Source organism: Harpia harpyja, chromosome 11 (genome assembly GCF_026419915.1).
Source record: "Harpia harpyja isolate bHarHar1 chromosome 11, bHarHar1 primary haplotype, whole genome shotgun sequence".
NCBI lineage: Eukaryota > Metazoa > Chordata > Aves > Accipitriformes > Accipitridae > Harpia > Harpia harpyja.
This window is the reverse complement of record NC_068950.1, coordinates 41,811,036-41,833,699: the sequence shown is the minus strand read 5'-3', so window position 1 is coordinate 41,833,699 and position 22,664 is coordinate 41,811,036. Positions and strand designations below refer to the sequence as shown.

The 22,664-nt window shown below is 38.5% G+C and overlaps 1 protein-coding gene across 6 annotated transcripts in view; it reads right to left on the bottom strand.

Moving 5' to 3' along the window:
* FGGY (FGGY carbohydrate kinase domain containing) overlaps positions 1-22,664 on the bottom strand; it is a 301,158-nt gene that overhangs the window by 66,538 nt on the left and 211,956 nt on the right. For all 6 annotated transcript variants that reach the window (XR_008237131.1, XR_008237130.1, XM_052801137.1 and 3 more), the window contains 2 exons: positions 9,254-9,382; positions 4,177-4,280 (listed from right to left, as the gene is read on the bottom strand). Coding sequence is in view for 4 of the 6 variants with exons in the window: in XM_052801137.1 (XP_052657097.1) it covers positions 4,177-4,280; positions 9,254-9,382 (233 nt within the window). In the remaining 2 variants the exon portion in view is untranslated. The remainder of the gene's footprint in view (positions 1-4,176; positions 4,281-9,253; positions 9,383-22,664) is intronic.

Here is a 22,664-nt window from a genome sequence, read left to right as displayed (position 1 = left end):
GGAAGAGGCACTATGCCCTAGTGACTCTGTAACCCTCAACACTCTCAATTTTCCCACTCCAGAACTACCATTTATTTCTGCTTACCATTTTAAATTACTTCAAATTCCTTTCACAACCTCTGGTTACCAAAACCCAGTCCCAGTCTGTTAGGTGTCACATAAGTTTACTCAAACCTGTAGTCTCTTTGACAAAAACCTCACAGTCTAATGAAACATTTTACTTTGAGGAAAAAAGAAGTTTTATTATGTGAATTTAGTGCCCACAAGAAGAGTGATATGCTGATACCAGGTATGGGAAACTGCAAGATTTATCTACCAGAAAGAAGGAGTAGTACTGCTAGATCACTTGCTCCAAGGAATACTAGGAAATTTCTGTGTACAAGTACCCTGTCACACTGGTCGTTCATATTACTGTTTTGCTGTTTGCTATCTGGCACCTGTGAATTAACTCAATTCGTGGTGGTTTTACACACCTACAAAATGATAAGCATGCTTGTGTTCAGGACTGGGACAAGATAATACAGATATCTGTACCTGAAATCCCTCTGATCACATAAAACAAAGGATTTTTGAAATCTTTAAAATATCCCATAAAACCCGTAAGACACTGGCAGGAAGACAAGCTTTTAGGGAAACCAATTACCTTATTCCCAGAAGTTAGGGCATGTCTGTTAGACCCTTGCAAACTACTAGTCAGGAATAACATGCAAGCTCCTATTTCAATGCCTCAAACCTGCTGCTATTTTACTGTGAAAAACTACTCACACATTTTGTGTAGTCGCCATGGCTACACAAGGAAAGTCTCCTAAAAGTTCCAAAACTAAATGTGGGTGCTGGAGCTTAGAGACCCTGTCTGCAAAGCACGATGACATGCAGCAGCCCACTCAGAAAAGTCAGCCACTGAGGATCTGTCACTTGAAAGGAATACCTACAATGCACAGCCGGATCAAAGCTACAGCAAATGAATCCCAGCCCTAAACTAGGAGACAACCCTTCACAAATAAAAGGACAGCTTATTTGCCATTACAAATGCAAATTCTGCCGATGACTTTTGCTAGGGCAAAGGAGGCAGCAGAGAATCATGTAAAATGAATAACTGTCCAAAAATATTCAGAAAACCATCTTTTCTCTTCTTTTTCCTCATGGATAATGGATGAGCCCTGAGGTGGCAGTGACTTTTCAGCAACTACCAACTCAGACCTGGACTTGGATCAGTAACCTAATTACAACACGCTTTTCGCTTCTTTCATGAGCTATTCAAGTATCTCAACAGAAACACAAAATGCTTTGTGTGTGTCCGATTACCCCAAACTGTCAGTGGTTAATTCCAAAAGCGTATCCTCACTTAAAAATGGTAGTTCTACCACAAATTAAACTATTATAGCCATGAGTAAAATTAGGTTCCACATTTGTACTTTCTAAAATATCAAAGGCATGATTAGCAAAGTCTTTTGTTCAAGATCTCTAGAGTCCTTGAGGTAATGAAAACTGGGTCATGGAGTAGTTTCTCTTAAAGTAAATGCTGTGTTCAAGCAATACCTGCTTCTGTGACTCATGGAGTATTTGGTCTAGAGAATGGAAATACTGTACCGACACACATACACCAATAGTACCCCTGCCCTCACCAAAAAAGGAGGAAGGGAGGGGGGAAGAAAGGCATAGCAGATGATCCGAACAGTTTCCTGTTACGATCCCTTGAAAGAAATCCAACCATACTTTCACCCTGCTTTCTGTTTTCTGAATTTCTCCTGACAGTTGGCTCTTTCGTTTGCCAGAACCACAACAAAGGACGGCCTTGAGTTTCCACACAGGCCATTTTCTCCCTCTCTCGTCTCTGATCATCTCACAAAGGTATTATTGTTGCTGGCTCACTGGGGCTCAGTGCACCTGAGGCAGATCAAAGGCACTTTTTAATGCCCGCCTGACCACACAGGTCTCTCTCCCACTGCATTAAATTAAACTCGATGATTAATCTCTGTAGCCCTGAGGGTCCCTTGGTGCACACGGAGAGAGAAAATATATATTTCTATCAAAACACAAGTATAATATACTTTCATTTTATAGCCCTAATTAAAAAAAGGAACAGCTAATTTCAGCCAAATGCAGCTGCATATAGGTCTCATTAAAACACAAATACAACTGCTCTGTGTGCTCTGCATTCACTTCATACAATCTACGCAGGTAATAGATAAAAGAACAGTAAACCAAAGTCCTTTCACATATTAAATCCAGAGAAGTTTAGAATTTGCTTATTGTCTGCTGGCTAGAGATTGTTATACCTCTGAGCAGATGAGTGAAGGAAGGCAGTTAAGGAAATGATTATAAAATGCTGAGTAGTTACATTTAAATAAAAATCTACTTAAATCTAGCCAAAAACTACGCAAGTATCTATTCCTGAGTTTGCACTCAAGTGATTAAAAGAGCCTTAAAAGGTTCTACCTTGTCTATGGTGTACAGTCTCTGTATGACCTTGGGGTTGCTTTAATGACAGAACAGAACATTGATTAACATCAACATGGACTTTATCATGTCACTTTTGTTACATTAGCATATTTAATGGAGCCATATCTCTCATGGTTGTGAAGTATGCACACAAAAAGTGCCGTAAAAGCGTATACTGATATGCCATGCTCTAGTTTGGGAAGCAAAACAAACTATAGTTGTGAATTGGGTCTATGTTATAACTTACCAATATACATATATTAAAAATTAATAAATAACCACACACATGTCCTTCTCCAGGGCTAGTTATATTAGAGGAATAAGTTAGAGCCAACTGGCCCATTTCCAGCTGCTCAACATTGCCCTTAGACCTTCTGGGGAAACTGTCTGCGAGCTCCTCGGCTCCCTTCAGTCCAGTATTATGTCTCTATTAACCCAACTCATTTTAACAATTTCAACTAACTCAGCTAAATGAAATGGGTTAGGAAGAGTTCACACAAACAGCTGCTTCTGAAAGGGCAGAAACCTCCATCAAAAACCTGGAAATAATAAAAGTAGTGGCAAGCTCGAAGGGTGACTTCTTCCCCTAGAGCTGGTATTTGCAGGATGCCCTACCTGCCCTGTCATAGAAAAAGAGATACCAATGTCATTTTTCAGAAACAGAGTAAGCTAAGAGTGGTGGAGTTGGAGGTTTGAAACTCTTGTGTAGGGAGGAATTCAAATATATTCCAATTGGTCTACAGGATTTAAGTTTTTGTTAAATGCTGTGCTTCACAATACTAGGATTATTCACATCTTTAAATTCAATCATGTGCTAAAATGCTTTGCTGAACTACAATCCATGTGACAAGATCACCATTTATTCATGCTCAAGATCACCACGTATTCATGCTGTTACTACAAAGACAACTTAACTTACTGTTAAGCCTGACATTTTATTATCAGCTTCCTTTCTTTTACTCTACTGGAGATCACTCTCCATGAAGCATGTCAGTCCTCTCTAAAAACCTCTAGCACTCCCATTGCCATTTGCTCATTTTGGAAAAATCCAAGTTATAATCAGTCTAAATTTAAGACCGAAATGAGTTTTAAATAAAAAATGTGGCAGAAAAGGGTACTTATCTAAATGGAATGCTTTCAGACTCATACATTTTAAAAAGGTATAAATTTCAAAAGCAGACACTAAATTTTAATTGCAATCTCAGAAAAAGCTTTTGTATTAATTCACTGAGAAAAATTAGCAAAGTGAAAATTGCTTATTGGGGGGTTTTCTTTCTTTTTAGTCATGATATATATCATAATTCTATACATCATGGCAACTTTCAGAGGTAGAAGGATTTATATTGATTAAGTGAAGAGGTGGGGGAGAAGGGCTGTGACTGAAGACATGCACTCCTCCAAAGACACTATTCTGTAACACATTAGTGACAAGCTTGTCACGGATAACTCAAGCTCAGAGTCTTTGGCTCAGATTTCAGGCTGCTCTTTAAGCCACTCTAGCATCGTGGTTTTTACTTACCATGTCATTTTTCAGTATTGATTTCTACTACTATTAAAGTTCTTGCTTGATAGCAAATGCATGGTAATATATAATTAATATCCAAAGGTAAAGATAAGAGTTACCAGAAAAAATTCAAGGAAAAAGAAAAGGGTGAGAAGGACAAAGGTCATTTTTCCCTTCAAAAACATTAGTCAGTATATTCTGCACAAATTAGGAATATGCATACAACCTACCCCCATGTGGCATGAAGATGTTCCACAGATCATAGCAACTCGGGCTGTAATTGGCTGGTTCTCACATGGCAGGTTATGTCCTTTCACATCTGCTCCAATTACTCCTATTAAAATAAAATTAAAATTCTATTTTAAAGAAGAGCAAGCCAACCCTCACAAAACACAGCTTTTCTGCACACAAATAATTGCCGAGTATCTCACACCACTGCCACAAAACAAAAAAGTCAACTTAGTCAATAAGCAAAGTTATTTTATCAGATCAGATTGAAATGTATTTTTATTCCAGATACGTGAGGACACAAGATGATTTTTTCTATGTTCATGTTTATCATCATAATTTTAAAATGTTATTTTGACTATAACCTGACTTTTATTCTCTTAGGTAGTACACTAACATGCAGACTAAAAGACTGCCCTGTTGTGAAAGGCAGTACGGTAGACTGCAGATATGTTTATTTGTTCACGGTTTATCATGCATATACCATATGATGTGTTTTGTCAGGGGATGAGTTGGAGAAAGGGGTAACTTGGCAGGAGACTGGAAGGCTGCCAGTTTTGTTGTCTTGACTGCTGCTGCTCTTCTGTCCATGTCAGACAGAACCATCTAAAGGAAGAGAGATTACTGCTTCCCTTAGAGGAACTATGCTTGGAGCTTCTGCGTGCAGGACAAGACAGGACGGAGGACAAACTCAGCAAGCACTCAGCCTGCAGCAGAAACGTATACCCAGGAGATGCCAGAGAGGAGCCAGGAGCTTGCTTACAGAATGGGGCAGACCTACAGCCAAGCTTCAGCATGCATTATGTCCTGCTTAATTCACTTAAGGGGAGGCTAAAGTGGAAATCCTGCCCTCTCCTCCTCCTCTCCTAGGCTGCATTCTTGCACCACATTGTGCTGCACCCAGCAAAATGCAGCAGCCCAACAAGTAATATTCTTTTGTTCGTCTTTTTTTTTCTTCAGCATTACCTTTCAACTGGCAAACTGGTCACCAGACTGTGCATCTGCATCTGCAATGCGCAGTCTGGTGACCAGTTTGCCAATCCTGCTAAAAAAAAGAAATCTTTCTCCTCACTGTAGAAGGAATATGAAAGCATTTGCTGGACACTGTGAAAGATGCCAAGTGTAACTGGCTGGTTAGTATGCGACATTTCATTAACACCTTCTTGTTTAGGTCACCACTGCAAGATTCTGTTATTAAATCGGTCTGTTGAGGTTTGTCTTATCGTGGTTGCCATGGTTATCATGGTATTATCATCGTTGGAAGTTACCTAAATAATCAGAAAATTAAGGTCTAAAACTGTACAGTCTTTAAAAATCTGCCCTTATGTCCCTTTACCCTAGCTGGCTCGTAACTATGTATAGCATAGCTGTCACACACAGAGTTTATTTGTAAGGAACAAAAGAAAGCTGCAAGTATGGCTTCTATCTCTTATGCTTTATTTTTCACTGCTCAAACACAGACATGCATGAGTTCATATTAAGAATTTTGGATAGGGTTCTCTAAAAGGCAATTTCCTGTACTAGGCAACACTATTAGAATTTCTTAAAGGAGCTAAAAATATTGTTCACACTTCAGAGGGAAATCTATTAAACTGAATTGTCAGCATATGTCGCAAATGTATTTTCATAAACAATACAAAATTGAAGAGCCTCATGTTTAGATTTTTTTTAATCACCAAGAAAACAAGCATTCTGCAAAATACACATTCTGGGCCTTTTTGAAATCAGTGGGATTTTGTCAGTGGCTTTACTAGTGTTTAGAGTTGCTAGAGTCTTCCTATTTGTGACTAATTGAAGTCAGACAGCAAATAAGTGTGGAACATTCCCATAATAATGAAAGCTTAGATATGTTATTCGCTAAAAATAATTTAATTGCTGTTATAAGTCACTTTCACCTTTATCTTAGTTGGAATTTTTCATACTCTGAGGCAGACTCAAAATCTTTTGAAGATTCTCAAGAGAGACTGAGAACAAGGAGTCTGTGCACCACACAAATTGCAGGAGAGATTTTAGAAAAGCAGGCAATCCTTAGCGTGCGTACTTTTGGATCTCTTCAACAGTGACACAGTATTTTAGATACTGTACAATAAATTATCTACTTTTGCTGAAACAATGCCGATGTCTTTTTAAAAGGTGCAATGTAAACACTATTTTTATGAGGCCAGTCCCAAAAGACTGGCCTCCCATACTCACATTTTTATCTGTAGGTTCTTTTAAATTGGTACAGTAGGTCGAAATGTAAGACATAACGACTCAGCTTTTAGATTTTTACTTTTCCATAATAGGTATCAGATGGACTGATTCAGAAATCATAGAAGGCCTCCACAGACATACATATTACACAATTCTTTCTCTTTACCTTATCTTACTCAAAACTTTGAAGCCTTCATAAACTTCAGGAAGCTGTCCAGCAAAAACACACTTTATATCCAGCCAAAAGCAGATCTGAACAGTGCATCAAATTTTATTAACACTGAAAACAAGATGTCCATCATGTCATATTGGTTTAGCCTGCAGGATACGAAAGAGCCCTTTTCGTTACTCTGCTGTGACAGAGTATTTTTAAAAAAACCAGCAGAATGTGTTCAAGAATAAGAATAATGACACCCACTGGATGTTGCTGTCCCACAAACTAATCTAATGCTTACTAATACACAAGTCATATCCTTCAAACAAATTGTAAACCTCAGTATTTCAATACAGATCACAGCAGAGTAAGCACTAAAACACACATCAGTACCTTTTCAAAACAAAAGTTTTACACCAACTACAAGAGTTACTTATTTCCAGTACTTTCACATTTTAGTTCCGTGTTTCAAATATCTCTTCTCTATTTTCTTTTCTTCTGTGCCCCTTTTATCATTATTAAAAGATTAATATGCTTTAGTGCATTGCCATCCTTAATATCTTTTAATCAGAACACAGTTTCACTTCCTAGTTCTATTATCTGTGTTCTCCTTTTGCTTTTCTGTTTTTCCTTCAGGATTTTGAGCTCTGTATTTTACACACTGTAGGTTAAACTAGACTTGAAAAAGGTTAAGGTTCTTGTTATTAACGGCGATGGATGAAGGAGAGCTATTTGGTATTTGAGATGTAGCCAGACTATTCATTCTCTTTACATACATTTGCACTCTCCAGTTCTCCTTTTGCTTGGGCTGTCCCTTTTGCTATCCAAATCTTTTCCTTTTTATTGTCTTCTCTACCAGTTTCCCCACCTATTTATTACCCTTCCCACATTCAAGAAGGATGAGTTCCATCTTAAATCTTCCTTTTTTCCCAGACTCTACTCAGTTATGGTGTGATTAGCATGCAGGTTCTCCCACTGCATTACTGACTTTTCCCTCTGTGATGTGTCTCTCCCTCTCCGACAACCTCCTCTACATTTTTTTTCTCCTGGCAATGATTTCAGTAGTCTGCTAGTGTTGCCATCTGAGAAAACATATTCTGATAAACAGGACTAGCATAAGCAGGCTGTCTCTATCCACTGAAGTCTTACTCTGGTGGATGCCAGTAGCTATATATTTCTAATGTTAAAGTTTCTTTACAGAAGTCTGTAACAAATGAACAGACAGTTGCTCTCTATTCTTCTTTAAATTCAATTCACTGATTTCAGCACACAAAATTTACTGGGCAAACTTTTTGTGCTCTGAATCCAGTACTCACATAATCATGCCAATTAAATGAGGACCCTCCACTGTCATTTTCACGTGCTCTGTGACAATCCAGTTTTTCAGCAAGTTCATTATTTCGTGTCAGCTTATTATCACATCCTTTTCAAGAAAACAAAACTGCCAGGGCACATAGTTTTAAGCACATTTTTATGCAATTAGGATACTAATTGACACAAACAGATTTTTAAGTAAGTCACAATAGTAGGGACACAACACATCTACAGCTATGACACTAAAACTCAGTCTTTCTTTTTGCAGCTGGATCTATATCTAATCCTTCTGAGGTAATAAGAAAAGCAATCTACATGATTACTTAACCTCATCAGAAACAGTTATCAGAGCAAAGTAAATGGATTTAAACATTTTAAAAGTTCCAGGCCACAACTCCTAGAAGAACAAATGAGATTTAAAACACCACAAAATATTTGAAAAAAACCTGGTACTTTAGCAGCTAATCGTATTTTATTTAGATCTAGAGAAAAATACTCTGATGAGCAATAGATTTCCATTGAACAGTACTATTTCAGTAACACTGAAACTTTCTGAGGTAAGACTTTTTTCTAAACTATCAAACTAAAAAAACCTCAATTTCCTGCTGAATAAGTTACACTGAATCACTTTGTTATTGACTGTATTTAGATAAGGCCAAACAGCATAGTAAGAAAATGAAGCCATTGAGCCTCACCAAATACATTTCAACACAGCTGAAACTGGGCACATGAGAATATTGCACCGTAAAAGAAAAAAATCTAAGCATCAGGCCTCTGACTCCAGTTATGGATAAAAAGTTCAAAGTCGCAGAAGGGGAATGCTGTGCAATGGTCAGTTCTCCCTCTACTCTTGTTCGCTAGTTTAGATACACGGTATTTACACATTCTAAGCCCCTAGACCAAAAGCAGCATTTTTGGTATATAGCCCACATTGTGCTAGCATAAATGTATGTGAAAAGGTCTCTATTGCATTATTTAAACAAAGCATGAATCGCTTCTAAAACTAAGAAGGAAGACTATGAACAAGCCTTAGACATGAGACTTCTCCCTTAGAATGTTATTTTTTTATTTTTCTTGCCTATCCCCAAAGTTTTGAGCAGGAGAAGATGCAAACTCTCAGCATGCTGTCATGCCAACACAATGGTGTCTCAGTTCAGGAATTCAAAGTGGAACTAGCAGAAGTTAACAAACAATTTGGAAATCCAGCTGGAAAGAAATAAACAGTGATAGCCCCTTTCTATAAACAGATACCCAATATTAGCAGTTACTCTGAGGGTTTTTTATTTTAGTTAGGCTATTTCATAAGAATAGCATCAGAGCAAACTGCCGGATACAAAACAGGCTGTAAGAAAAGTGACTTTCTAAAATTAATTCAATGCATTCCTGTCTCCAAGAATAGTAAATATATGACTGAGTACCTAGTCCTCCAGCATGTGCATCAATGAGAGATGCTGCTACTGCAATCCCTTCAGGGAGACCGAGATCTTTCGCAGCTTCTGGTGTTAGACCTTTTCCAACAGACTCTCCAGGAGACAAGACGTGGTTTCCTGGGCAGACACAAGAAAAACCAAACACCTGTCAATTTACTAAACAGAAAAACAAATGTGTATGTTATTATAAAAACTCCCTTCCTCTCCCTCAAGTTAGTGTGGTATATATAAAAGAAAAAAGTGCATCAAAGAACTCTGATTAAGAAGTATCTTTCATTATCTGTCTGCATATTAAATACAACCATGCTACATCAGGCTGCCCCATAGCAATTTAAAAGTTCAAAAGTATTCAATGTCCTATCTAGCCACAGAGAAAGATTTCACCACAAGCAATTAAATTCTGCTTGGAATCTTTCCAAGAGATATGAAATACTTATGCAGAAATCCCAAGTTCTTGTGGTAGTTACTGACTGGGCTGCCCGCAGCCATTCTCTGTGCACGTGAACGAGATTCAGCTCAGCCCATGCTCACAACTCCAAACTGCACCTGTTGCACAAGGCAGGGGCCAATTTTTTTTTCATTTCCATCTCTTTCTACCAGTTTCTGCTGTGAATAAGTTAGCTATAGTAACAGAAACGCCAAAAAAGAAACTGGCTTAAGCAGCAAATTCTTCCTATTGCAGCCGTATTTCCTCACAGACTTAAATAATCCCTTTTTGAGCCTTCATTGGCCTTATGAAGTATGAAGAACATTATGGTCACCCTGAACACAAGCAATACAACCCTTCCCTCTCAGTCCTGTCACCAGGGACCCTGGTGGCAGGTCCCATCTGCATTTGTCTCCGCTACCACAATGCACATTAAGTTTTGTCCTGCGAAAAGAGATTGTTTCAATAATTAAATCATGGCGATAGAGATTGCTCAGAGCTTAGAACAAACCTAGGGTCATTAAACTTTCAGAATTTAAGGACACCCACTCCGACAGCCTTCCCTCTGGCTGCTGAGTATAACCACAGCCGAAGCAACGGGACTGACAGCTCCTGGAACCGCACACACTTCTCTATTTATCTAAAGATTTGGTGGGTGAGAGGCATTGAAAGGCACAGTGGGAGCTCCCATATACCTCCCTGCCAATACCATGACTTTTAGTACATATCTGTAGCGTTTACTAAGTTCAACAAACCCTCTGGGCAGAGTTGACAAAACTCCTTTTTACAATAAAACAAGCCCATTTTCACAGTCAATTCTATTGAGAATGTTACATCTAAAGCATGTTCTGAGTGTAGAAAGGAAGTAAAACATCCTCCACAATAGAGATTAATTAAGAGGAAGAGCATATCATAAAATATCAGGAATACATTAATGCCCATGAGCATAATCTTCTAGAAATAGAGTTATACTACCTTACTGTCAGATGAAAAAAAGGTTGTGATATTAAATTCATGGGTGGAAAATGGGTCTTCAGTTTTACATATGACTTAGATCTTTGTCTTTGCTGTAAATGATGTTGGTTCTTCACATTAAGGAAGGTGCCCACTTCCTGACAGATGCAGTGTATGGAGCACTTTGTCATTAGGCAGCACACACAACTTCTCGGTGTTCGTTTCTCCAAGAGTTTCTATTCTATTGACAGCCACACCGCCACCTCTGAAATGCTAGGCTGAATCTCATACTGGAAATTTAAAACAAGTACGTACAGCCAAAACTTCTGCACTTGACTTTGGGTTTATATTCAAATACTGGGGGCAGTAACCAAACCTCACCATTTAGCTTATACAGAAGGAAATGGTGACATTAAACTATCTCGTCACAGGAAAAAGATGTATATATTATATTAATTCTTAGTGTAGAGTCAAAACATTGTGCTAGCTTTTTTCAAGAGGTGTATCTTTTGCATTTTTTTCCCCAATAAGTTGGAGAGCATGATGTTTCTCTTTAAGAGAACTCTTGTATTACCTTTCTGTTTTTTTAAGACATTGGAGAATACTAGTAAAACAAAGTTGTCTGCTTCTCCTGACATTCAAAGACCCTGCAGATGGAAGGAAGCTCAAAAGAGTTCATGCAGCTAGACCCACATTGTTTTCTTCAGAATCAGTTGCCTGACAAATATCTTGTATATACAGCATGAGATCAAATTAATCTGAAATAAAACCTCTTCCCAGGCACTCAGTTCCATGGTTGCCTTGTTTATATCAGTCATACTGGTCAAACATTTTAGTGTGTAATTATTATGTGGTTAAACTCCATTTTAGAGATCAGGGCTACTATTAGTCAAAATCTTTTCCTACCAGCTTCTCAATTACTCTATTTCTAGTTAATGAGCACTAAGGGAGCAATTTCAGAGATAAAGATAATCCTATCTTCTACAGCAGCAGTAGAAAATGACCCTATAGATCCTTTGGTACTAGTTATATATTGGAACGACCAGCAGCATAGCTATCCCCCATGGGCATAAAGCGTTTGAGAATGTGCAGGGATGGGCTTCTTGTGATTGAAAGATGCAGCATAATAATCTTGTATTTAAAAAAAAATTCATTAACAGTAGAGTATGCCCTGTCTGTCTTAGGAGTCAAGGTAAACCTAAACAATTATTCCTTGACTGAAAGCACCTCCTGACAACCTGGGAAGTGACAGCAGTCAGAAGTCACCCATGACATGGATTGCAAAGGGGAGTCTCCTAGGTCACCCAACAGTCAGAGAGAGCAGAAAAGAGGTGTCAGCAAGCAAGTGCAGCAAGGAGAGGATACTGACTCTGCCCCTCTACTTCATCCTCCCAGCTTTAGAAACCAATGAAAGCTCTGCTACACCCATACAGTACATTCATAAAGAGCTTTGTAAAAGGGAAGAAGCAGGCTCTGCATGGGCACTCTTTCTGTCATCGTGGAAGTTACCTCCCCACCCACACAAGTGTGAGTAAGTAGGTGTGGAATGGGCAGAGCCTTGACTGAACCACATGGGTAGAGACCTGGAAAGGGAATTATAATTCTCATGGTTTACTCTTCACTGAAAAACTAGAAAACTCAGCTAAGCATCAGTATGCTTAGAATCTGCAAGTATAAACGACAAAATAAAAAACAGGAGAAGCAACCAAAGAGGAGCCACGATTAAAAAGTAAAGCATTTGAAACAGATCGTACTCCAGTACTAGACCGGGAGAGAGCGAACAGATTCTTACTTGAGCAAAACACAGAGGCTTTAGAAGTCAAGGGACAGCTACTATAAAAATAAAGGTATTCTACAGCTACACACCAGCATTTCAACGGCAGGTGCTGCCACCCTTAAATCCTACCTGTCAGGGGAAAGAAGCTGTCAGAGAGGGAAGAAGGGAAATGAGAGCTGCCTGCATACAGAGGCGGGCAGTGAGAGTATTACAGAAGGCTGCATAAAAGAGGCAGTGAAAGGACCGAGTCTTCTCAAGGCTCCTGCCAAAGTAAATGTATCGAGTCTTTTGTTTACAGTAGTCTCCTGTGCAAGTCATTTACCTTTGCTATAATGACTTCCAAAATTAGACCTAACCAAACAAACCCATAATGGCTGAAGCTGGAGAACTTTCTGCTTCACATTCATACAGCTGTTTCACTCATGCAATGCCTTAATCCACAACCTTTTCATTTCGTACGAGACAGACTATTTCTAGCTATTTTTTCCCCTATAAAGCAGCAAGTTTACAAAAGGAAAAAGCTGTCTGAATCTCTTCCTCCTCTTTTATCCTTCTTCGAAGACTAATGTTAGAGTTTGCTATGATCAGGTTTTGTTTAAAGAATTTATGCGGTACCAACGACCCTCTACCTTTTTCGGCAGTTACCACAGCAACCAGCTATTTACCAGACGCAACACACAAGGCAGACAATACATCTTCAGTCAACTTTAGTAATCAAAATTCACTGTACTGGCTTACTAATATTTAACAGAACTAGGTACTTTAGGACTTAAAAACAACAAAAGCAGAGCGCAGCAGGGGGCCTAGCTGACTCAACTATGATATACTCACTGAGAACAGCTTTTCATCTATCATGCAGAACGTGGCTGCGTTTCATATGCACTTACATTTAGCTGTATAAGTGCATAAAAATACAAAAGGAAGAAAATCAAAAGGAGATGTCCCTTTTCTTCACTAACTTGACACAAACAAACTTGAACTTGGATGTATCGATCCCTTGCTGAAATCCCAGCAACCTCAGAAAGAAACCCAACCAAAGGGTACATCCTGTCTCCATTTTATAGCCTCCGCCAAGCTGGACAATATAAATGCTTTTTAATTTAAAAGACAATACACAAAACAGATATCCTGTTAAATAAGCGATATATAATATGCATTGAAGAAGTTATCTAGTTAAACAAAACAGTGCTAAATAAGCATCAAAGGAAACAGGACCTCAGTAAAAAGAAGCACTGTCCATCCAAATGGATCTCGTAATAAGCAATGTAAGGGATTTTCCCCCCTCGATGCTTTGTTCACTACAAAGCTTGTAGACAATCTCCAATTTTTGTGTTTTATAATAATCCTTACAATGCCAAAAGTCTGGGATATGCAAGGAATCTGAATAAATAATATAACTCTTCTGATACATCATCCCAACCCTATCTCACATACAATACATTACCAAATATCCCTCTCAATTATGTAAGATACTCACATTTAACTGAGATATGTGTGGCTGATTGTTCTACAGTTTTTAACTCATCTGACTAGGAAAAACAGCACTAAGATCAGAAGGAAGCAGGATAATGATGTGGACTATAAAAATGTAATATTAATTTTTTCTCAGGACTGAATGCATGGTGGTTAAAGGGTGTTAGAAACAGTCAGATTTGGGGCTTTTTTAACCTGGAAATACCCTCCATAAAATTTCCTGGTTAGCAGTTAAAAACTCTAGAATTTTCATTCAGGAAAACCAAAACAAATTGTGATATTATAGGCCAGCTTATTTAAAAGTGAGAAAAACAGTTGGTTAAACAAAATCACTTTGGCTTTCTTCAGCTCAAAATTCATCTCTGTCTATGCGAGCTGCCACAGTAGCTTGAGGCAAATCTAATTTGGGTCCTTTCCATCCCACTCTCCCATGCAGCTTATGCCTTTGGCTGAACTACATCTCAACTACCTAACATGTAATTACTTAAGGCAGACATATTAGGTTGCTAAATACTGGCAAAAGCAAGCAACCTATGTGCAGGCAGATCCTGATTCATTAAGCTGAAAAGTAAATTGGTCTGCAGACCATAGGTGCCTACTTCAACAAAGACTACTGCCTTCTTGTCCAAATGAAAGAGAGCTACTTCATGTATAAATGATAAGCTTTCCTGGTTAAAGGTCAAAAGAAAAAGAAAAAAAGCATTCTGCATCATTGGATCATTAGGCATGTACATTGACAGACGTGACTTGAGTTTTCATTACCAGATTTCAGTGAAACAGTGCAGAATGAACATCTCTTGTAATGCATGGTTCACTACTCACTATGCTGACACGCATGTGACTATACTATACATATATTTGGATGTCTTACTAAGTAACTAGATGCAATGTATTTGCATCCAAACTCAGCTACCTGACCTCACGTTTTTGCTTGCAAACAAGAATTTCAGTAGGCTGACCATTTAGATTTCTGGCGCATTACAGTACAATATTCCTAATAGTCTCTCTAAATACAAAGATCATCAATGTAGATGACGTGACTATTGCTATACTTTCAGAATTGCAAATAATCAGACTTTGGTTTGGTACAGTACATCACTAAGATTGTAGAGGCAATTTAGCTTGTATTAATTACAGATTATTACTTAACAGAATGTTTTTTATTACTGTATGTTTTTTAATAATTCACATGATGATAGTAACTTCTCTTTGAAGAAGTAACTACCCCTTTTTCAAAACCGAAAGAAATGACAGACCAAAAATAACCTGATCAGTTACTGAAAAGACGCTTTTGAACCTTTCAGCTAAGCTTCTGATACCTGCACAATCTTATTCCCCACCACATTCACACAGTATCCAGTTCTAATACCTCTACTGAGAAGATACTGATGCATTATAAAGGGTTCAGAAATGAGTCAGGAAAGCAATTACAAGGATTGAGAAGTATGACAGTTCACATAAGAGTTTTGGTGAAAAACCTCAAGCAGCTCAGTGTTTTCCTTTAACGTAGAAAATTTCAGTCTGTGCAGGTCAGGCATGTCACTACAGTCTGCCAGACAAGAGTAGGAAGTTAAAGTTCAGATGAAAAATAAAGTGTATTCTTTAACTAATTCATTAATTTTGACAAACGACAGCAACTAACTATCAACAACCTTTAAGTATGAAGTGGGCTCTCCATCACAGGAAATTATAAAATCAAGATTGGTTCTAAGATACACTTTAAACTACTTAAACATTAATTTTAGGGCGTCCAACAGCCTCTGACTTGGAGGAAGTCGGCAAATTGCTTGAAATAGTCTTTCTGGTTTTGTGAAACCTGACTCAAAAAGCAGACACCACTGTTTGAAAAGCTATCTCAGTGTGAGGCTTAAGCAAAAAAAAGATGATGAAGAACAAATCAGGACCACGGAGAGGAAGAGTCAGGTAAAAAGAAGAAATGTCCCAGAACTGTTCTGAGAAATGCCTTTTTTTTTTCTTTTCTTTTTTTAGAACTGTATGAAAAATAAGAAAGGACCATAATATTTGAGAAATTTAAATATTAAGCAATCACAACAGGCTCAGTCTGCTCAAAGCTTCTCCTGTGACTTCTAAAACGAGAAATTCAAAGAAAAAAACTCCTAGTTTTGATCCTAGCAAGAAAAAGTTCACAAGTCCATGGTGTTGCCAGAGTAGAAGAAAAAATGATTCCCCAGGCAGACAGAGCCTGAGATCAGAACGCTGGAAATGGACAGTGTGAAATTTTTGTATTATTATTTTTTGAACATTTTGTGAATTATTATTTTTTGAAAGCTCTAAGCTTTTACTATTAGTTGTCTAAGCTATGACGGAGCCTGAGGATGAAAGAACACCACACAGTATTCCTCACTTCTTGCAGCTGAGAGGAGGGAGAACTGGAAAGGTACCATGTGCCAGCAGGACTCAACCTGATGATAAGCAGGGTGAATGATGGTTCCTTTCCTTACAGTGGAAGAGGAATGGAAAATGTCACCCAGGAAACACTGTGAAGAAACCTGAGCTACCCAAGTTTAGCCCAGCCTATTAAAGAACAGTTATTGGAAAGAGGAGGAATATCTCAGGCTGGAGAAACTGGCCGACAGGACACTCGTGAAATTCAAGAAAGGGAAAAGCAAAGTTCTGCACATGAGGTGGAAGGACCCCATGCACCAGGACAGGCTGGGGGCTGACTGTCTGGAAAGCAGCTTGGCAGAAAAGGACCAGGAGGTCCGGTGGACACCACGCTGAACGTGAGCCAGTGATATGCCCTTGCAGCACAAGCAGCCAACAGCCTCCTGGGCTGCGTTAGGAAGAGTGCCAGCAGCAGACCAAGGGAGGTGATCCTTGCTCCCTGCTCAGGAGGCCACATGTGGTGTGTTGCGTTTTATACTGGGCTCCCCAGTACAGGAGAAACATGGACATACTGGAGCAAGTCCAGAGAAGGACCCCAAAGATGACAGAGGCATGTTGTACAAGGAGAGACTGACACCTGAGACTTTATGACCAGCAAAGAGAAGGCTTGGAAGTGGGGCAGTGAGGGGGGCAGATCTTATCAACATGTATGCAAATATCTGACGGGAGGGAGTAAAAGACCACGGAGCAAGACTCTTCTGAGTGGCACCCAGTGACAGTACAAGTGGCAACGTGCACAAACCGAAATACAGGAAATTACATTTAAACAAAAGAAAAAATGTTTTTATTGGGGAAAGGTGGTCAAGACACTGGAACAGGTTGCCCAGGCAGATTTTGGTGTCTCCATCCTCGGAAATACTCAAAACTCAACTGGACACAGCCCTGAGCAACCTGCTGTAGGTGACCCTGCTTTGAGCATGGGGAGCTGGACTAGATAATTTCCAGAGGTCCCTTCTAACCTCAACGATTCATGTGGTTCAGTGATCTCAAGATGGAAAAAACATAAAATAAAATCACAGGAACGTGTAGCTTTTCTGAGAAAAGTTCATTCTAACTTCTTACTGCTGAATCATATATTATGAAATAATGCCTCAAGCTTTGAGGAAGGAGACACCCTAAAACCTCTTTGCGCTGTGCCAGTTTCAGCTCCTTTACAGTTGCTGCAGCTCTTGGATGGACTGAAATGACAGGAAGCCAGAAAAATGTTAGCATATTTGGAACACTATTGAGTTGTAAATTCCATGGATTTTGACAGCATGTAAGTGTAAATATCCCCTGATTCATCCTTTTAATTTTGTTTGAAATTGTAACATGTTGTAATTTATTGGGGATAGCAAAAGAGCACAGACAGACAGATAAAGGGACCTCATACTTAAAGAGATTCCTTTTACTTATTATTCTCTACCATTTGCAAAGTACAGTGTTTAAAGCTCGTTATTACAATCCAGCTTTATGAAGAACTGGCAGCTGCAAGCTGACCTGAAAAAAATATAAAAATCATCATCCCTTTCCCTCAGCCTTCAAGGAAATCCCTCATATACTCCAGAGCATCTGCCATCAAAGGCCTTGGAAGAGATAGAAAACTGGCAGAACTAATGGATTGACCATTCCCTTCACAGCTGCTGTAGCAGAAGTTAATATTGACTGTATTCTCCCACCCTGGACCGAATCTTCATTTTCAGCCTAACGTAAATAAATGAATAGAACTTCCAAGTATTAAAACTGACTACTTCTGACAAAATACAAAACCTAAACAGACTCTATTTAAGTGTAAAAAGTGAGGTATACAACACCATTATCTTCATTAGCTTTGTATATGAAAGTAGACACTGGCACATGCAGGAATATAACCATTCATATAACAACACGTTCATGAATAAACAGCCTGCTGTTTTGTCACTTGTTTGAATGCCTAAAGGAACACAGAGTTGCACCTACAGTTGAAAACCCAGCATATTGTAAAGCTTGCGCACAGTAAGAATGACAGCAGGTACCAATCAAAAGTCTCACAGCTATCAAGTCCCAAATCATATACAGTTTTCTTTATTATGAATTTATGAATAAGTACTGCAAACGAAAGAGCATTAGAAAGGAACATCCAGTCTTACAATTCTACAGATCCTTCTTTTCAGGGCACTCAAAAATGGCATATGCAAGTGCCCAGGTACATGAAAACATCAAGCTTCCAGTCCCCAAAGTCCTGGAATTAAGGGAAGAGTTACAGACAAGAGATTGCAAAGTGCTAGGGCTGTACACTGAAGTACAGACAGAGTGCTGGAACAGGTAGGGTGACACTATTGTACTGATGTATGGGAGTAAAGACCACTAACCATAAATGCACTTTAGAGTCAAGTTGAACCCTTCATAATTGAAAACACAGTGCCAAAATTTTAAAACAAAATTAAAAAAAAAAAAAAATCTGAAGAAATCCTACTAGAGGTGGATTGAGGCAATCTGTGGAAAATGGGAATCATTCTTCCTGAAGGTGGCTAAGAAGGACGAGTGGGTAAACGATGCAGAGTGTGATTTAAGTAAAGAGAGGTATAAGGACCAGAGGGTGTTCTTCCTTACACCACCATCCCCTGCAAAGTCAAAATCAAACATGAAAGAATTCTACCAATCTTATGCTGAAGCAAATTAAGCAAAACTACAGTTTTAGAGTTATGAAACAGAGAAAGAAGTGCTGCTTGAAGACAGGCATAAAACTCTGATCTCTGTATTATTCAGTCATATGAAAGTTTAAGGGAAAAAATCCATGTAATTTTAAGAAAAAGTTTATCATTTTGTGAACAGGATTGTTGATGATGGTTGTCTACAAAAACCTATATCTGCTGATACCAAAATCTGTCCATGCAAGAGTTATTTTCATTAGCATACTAATTTCAAGCACTCAAAGTTCAAGGCAAGCACTGAATTTCCTTAAAACTTGAGAGATTTAAACAATCCAAATTCTTTTCTCAGTTTTGCCTCAGTTGTTCATAAACATGCCATACATATGAGCTGTGTATTTATTTACTTTTGAGGATGTGGCTGTAAAGTCCTAGTCGGGAAAAAACTGGGAAATGGGTTTATGAAATGCTTATCATGTTGAAGGGCTGTATTTCCAAGTACGAAGCTCGCTTTTCGAAAAAATACTTCATTAAAATCAGTGTGCTGCTCCATCACAGATGCAAGAAGGTGACAAACGCCCCTTGACAAAAGATAGCATTTTAGCTTTCAACACACGATCTACAAGAACAATAAAACCTATTCTGCAGTACCTGCAATGGTCTCTCAGGCAAAGGCACCATCTTCAACCAAAAAAAGACCCGGCATAAAATATTACCATTCAATAAAAAATCATTATCTGGTCCCTTAAGTAGCCCCTGAAGTAGAAGGCTGTGGTGAGAATTTATCAGCCATTTTCCTCCAAATGGAATATATGCTTCAGTACCCTAAGAGGTCTATAGTACATGAAATTTTAACGGAATTGTTAATGTCTTTCTAGGTTTTATAATACCACAAAGAGATACTCATCATGTGCTTTCACCACAGCAGATAAATGCTAATGCCTGTAGTACACAACACTTTCATAGTGGTTTTGAATACAAGCCATCCTCTACTCTCTTGGTGGGCAAATTAATGGGATCAATAAATTTTGTAGTATCTCCAGACAACACTCTTTACCTTCACAAACGTGATCAGTAAATTCACGATATACAGAAGGGACCACAAATAACTTATGTGGATTCCCTGAAAGGTTAGTCTGCTCTGAGAAATGTAAAATGTCAAAGGCCTGGGAATTTTCATACATGAAACCACGCCTTGATGTGGGAAAGGTTTGTGGAAGATCCTAAAGGTCAGATGTGAGGGTCTCCCTTATCAACAAGGTCATATGTTAAGTTAAACTGAAACTAAGAGAAGCGTACTACCTGGAACCACAAGCACCACTCTGATTACAGTAAATATATTGTTAAAGGGCAAGACATTTTAAAAGTGATGTTTAAAAGTATATTTATCAGAATAAAGAAATATGTACGTTAAAGAAGTTGTTCACAGGTAATTTCCTTACATATTTCCAGTGTCATGAAAGTTAAAGCTACTTCAAAAAAATAAGTCTAGTCATAATTATTCATCTAGACTTCCCGCTGATTGAAAACAATAATGATTTCACTAGAGATTTAAAAAAACACATAGCTTTTCTGCCTACTTTAAACTGGTAAACTATGTATTTACTTTTGTTACAGTAAAAACATTTTGCTAATTTTATCTTGTGACATTTTGCTTTGTTTAGAAAGAAATGATAACACAGAGCCTGCTAATCTTTTAGGAGAGATATGTGAGAAAAATACTATTATCTCTCTTCACAAGGGGAATGTGCAAGCATTAAAATACATCCTTGTATTTGAGCTAAACAAACCTTGAGCAGACATACATGGACTTGAACAAGCTTGAGAACAGAAAAGGAAATTCCACTAGAATTACTTCAGACTTGTTAGCTTTTTGGTTTTGTTTTCATTTTAGGAGGGGGTTTTGACCATGTACAATCTTCCTTCAACCTACTTCTACCTAGGTTATCTGGCAATTTTGAGTTCCTTAATCTGCCAGCCAGCTAAGTCTACTGCTTCGAATTCTTTTCTGTCAGCCGTAGCACACTATGACGTGCCTCCTGGAAGCACACACTCTGACTGTTTGTCCATATGAGTTACTTAAACAAATTGCCTTCCTTTATGTATAATGTGCTAAAGTTAACGGCAGCTGAGACTGTTCACTTACAGGACAGCACCCTGAAGCAATATTATAAATATAGCCTGAGTTGAGTTTGTGCAAAGTGTGATCCTGTGTTCGTTGTGCCCAGTGTAGCATTTGTGGGCTCCTGGGAGGAGATCTATGCAGTGATGGTGCCTCACCACCAATGCCGACACCTTGGGAGTTGGTAGGAAGGAATCTTCCGCTATACAAGACTATTCCAGCAGCAGTTTGACCAGTGCTGCTCAAGTGACTGAATGGCACTTTCCCGGTAGGTGGATCTACACTGTCCTGATTAATTTAAATTAAGTAAAGGAAAGCTGAGCTTTTTCAGAATGCTCTTCCCAAGTCCAACAACACTGAACACTCATTAAAACAAGCAAACTCCCTCAAACCTTCATAGGAATGATGTTACCATTCCCATTTTCCCACGTACAGGGACACTGACAAGATTAGGGGTGGCAGAAAGCAAAGCACTTCCACAGCATGCAGCACAGACCTCAGCATTGTTAAGTAGCTTCTAGGTGGGGAGTGAGTTGCTTTCTTTTGCCGTCTTTTTGTCTCCTTCTGAAGCTAAACCCTTCCAAGAGACTCCAATAGGCACAGTTTAGAAGTTAAACTCAAAGGAATGAAGGAGTAGTTGCTATCTGGTTTCCATATCCATACAGAGAGCTCCTTATTCCCTCTTCATAAACACATGAATGAAGGTCACTGCCCTGCTTTTTTGTGATTTTATCACACAGCTAAATATAATGAATGTAACACCTTCCTTTTTAAAAAAAGGCAAGGTTAGACAAACGGTCATGTAAATAAGCATATATTCTTCCTAAGGCCAGGTTTCAGCATTATTATGCAAAACAGAAAGTGTCTTACACTTTGGATACACCTAAGGTAATCAGCCCAAGAATCTGAAAATCAAAGGATTTCTCAAGGTGAGTAAAAGTATGTGCTCTTCAGAAGCCTCAAGTTCTAGCCTACAGTTTGGTGCATTTCTGGAGGTCGGCTTCTGCTTCTCCAACTCCAGCTGAGACGCACCCAGGTATGCTGTGGTTCATTTCTTGAAAATCAATGCAATTGCCCAGGGAACTAGACACTTTCCCCATTAACTCAGGAAAACATTTTTGTCTTGCAAGAGACACCTATCAACAGAAGTTAATTTACTGATTTATTTTGTAAACATTGTGTTTTAACGAAAATGTAAGCCTGATATTGGAAATTAATGATTTTTGTCTTGCTAAATGTTGAGCCAAATATAGATTAGTTTTATGAGGCTTCCATCACAACAAAAGACTCATTTTATTAATGGCTACTTTATCATTTAAAACATGTATGTTTAGTTACTTAAAATGGCAAATTGCTTTGCACTGTCCTTGAAGTGCATTGCATAAATATTGTATTAAAGCCTTAGCTTACACTTCATAAATAATTTATCTTAAAAATACTCTTCCATGAGACCACCAGCTGCTGAGATGTTCAATTTTCTGGTAAAAACATGTATTTATTGCAAGTCTTATTTTAACTTGTTGAAGATTTGCTAAAAGCCACACGTGATAGATGTTGTAAGAATTGTATTAAAACTAAAACCTCAGGAAGCTAAAAGCCTAACACTCCTAGTAGGTTTTATACCTTTGCAT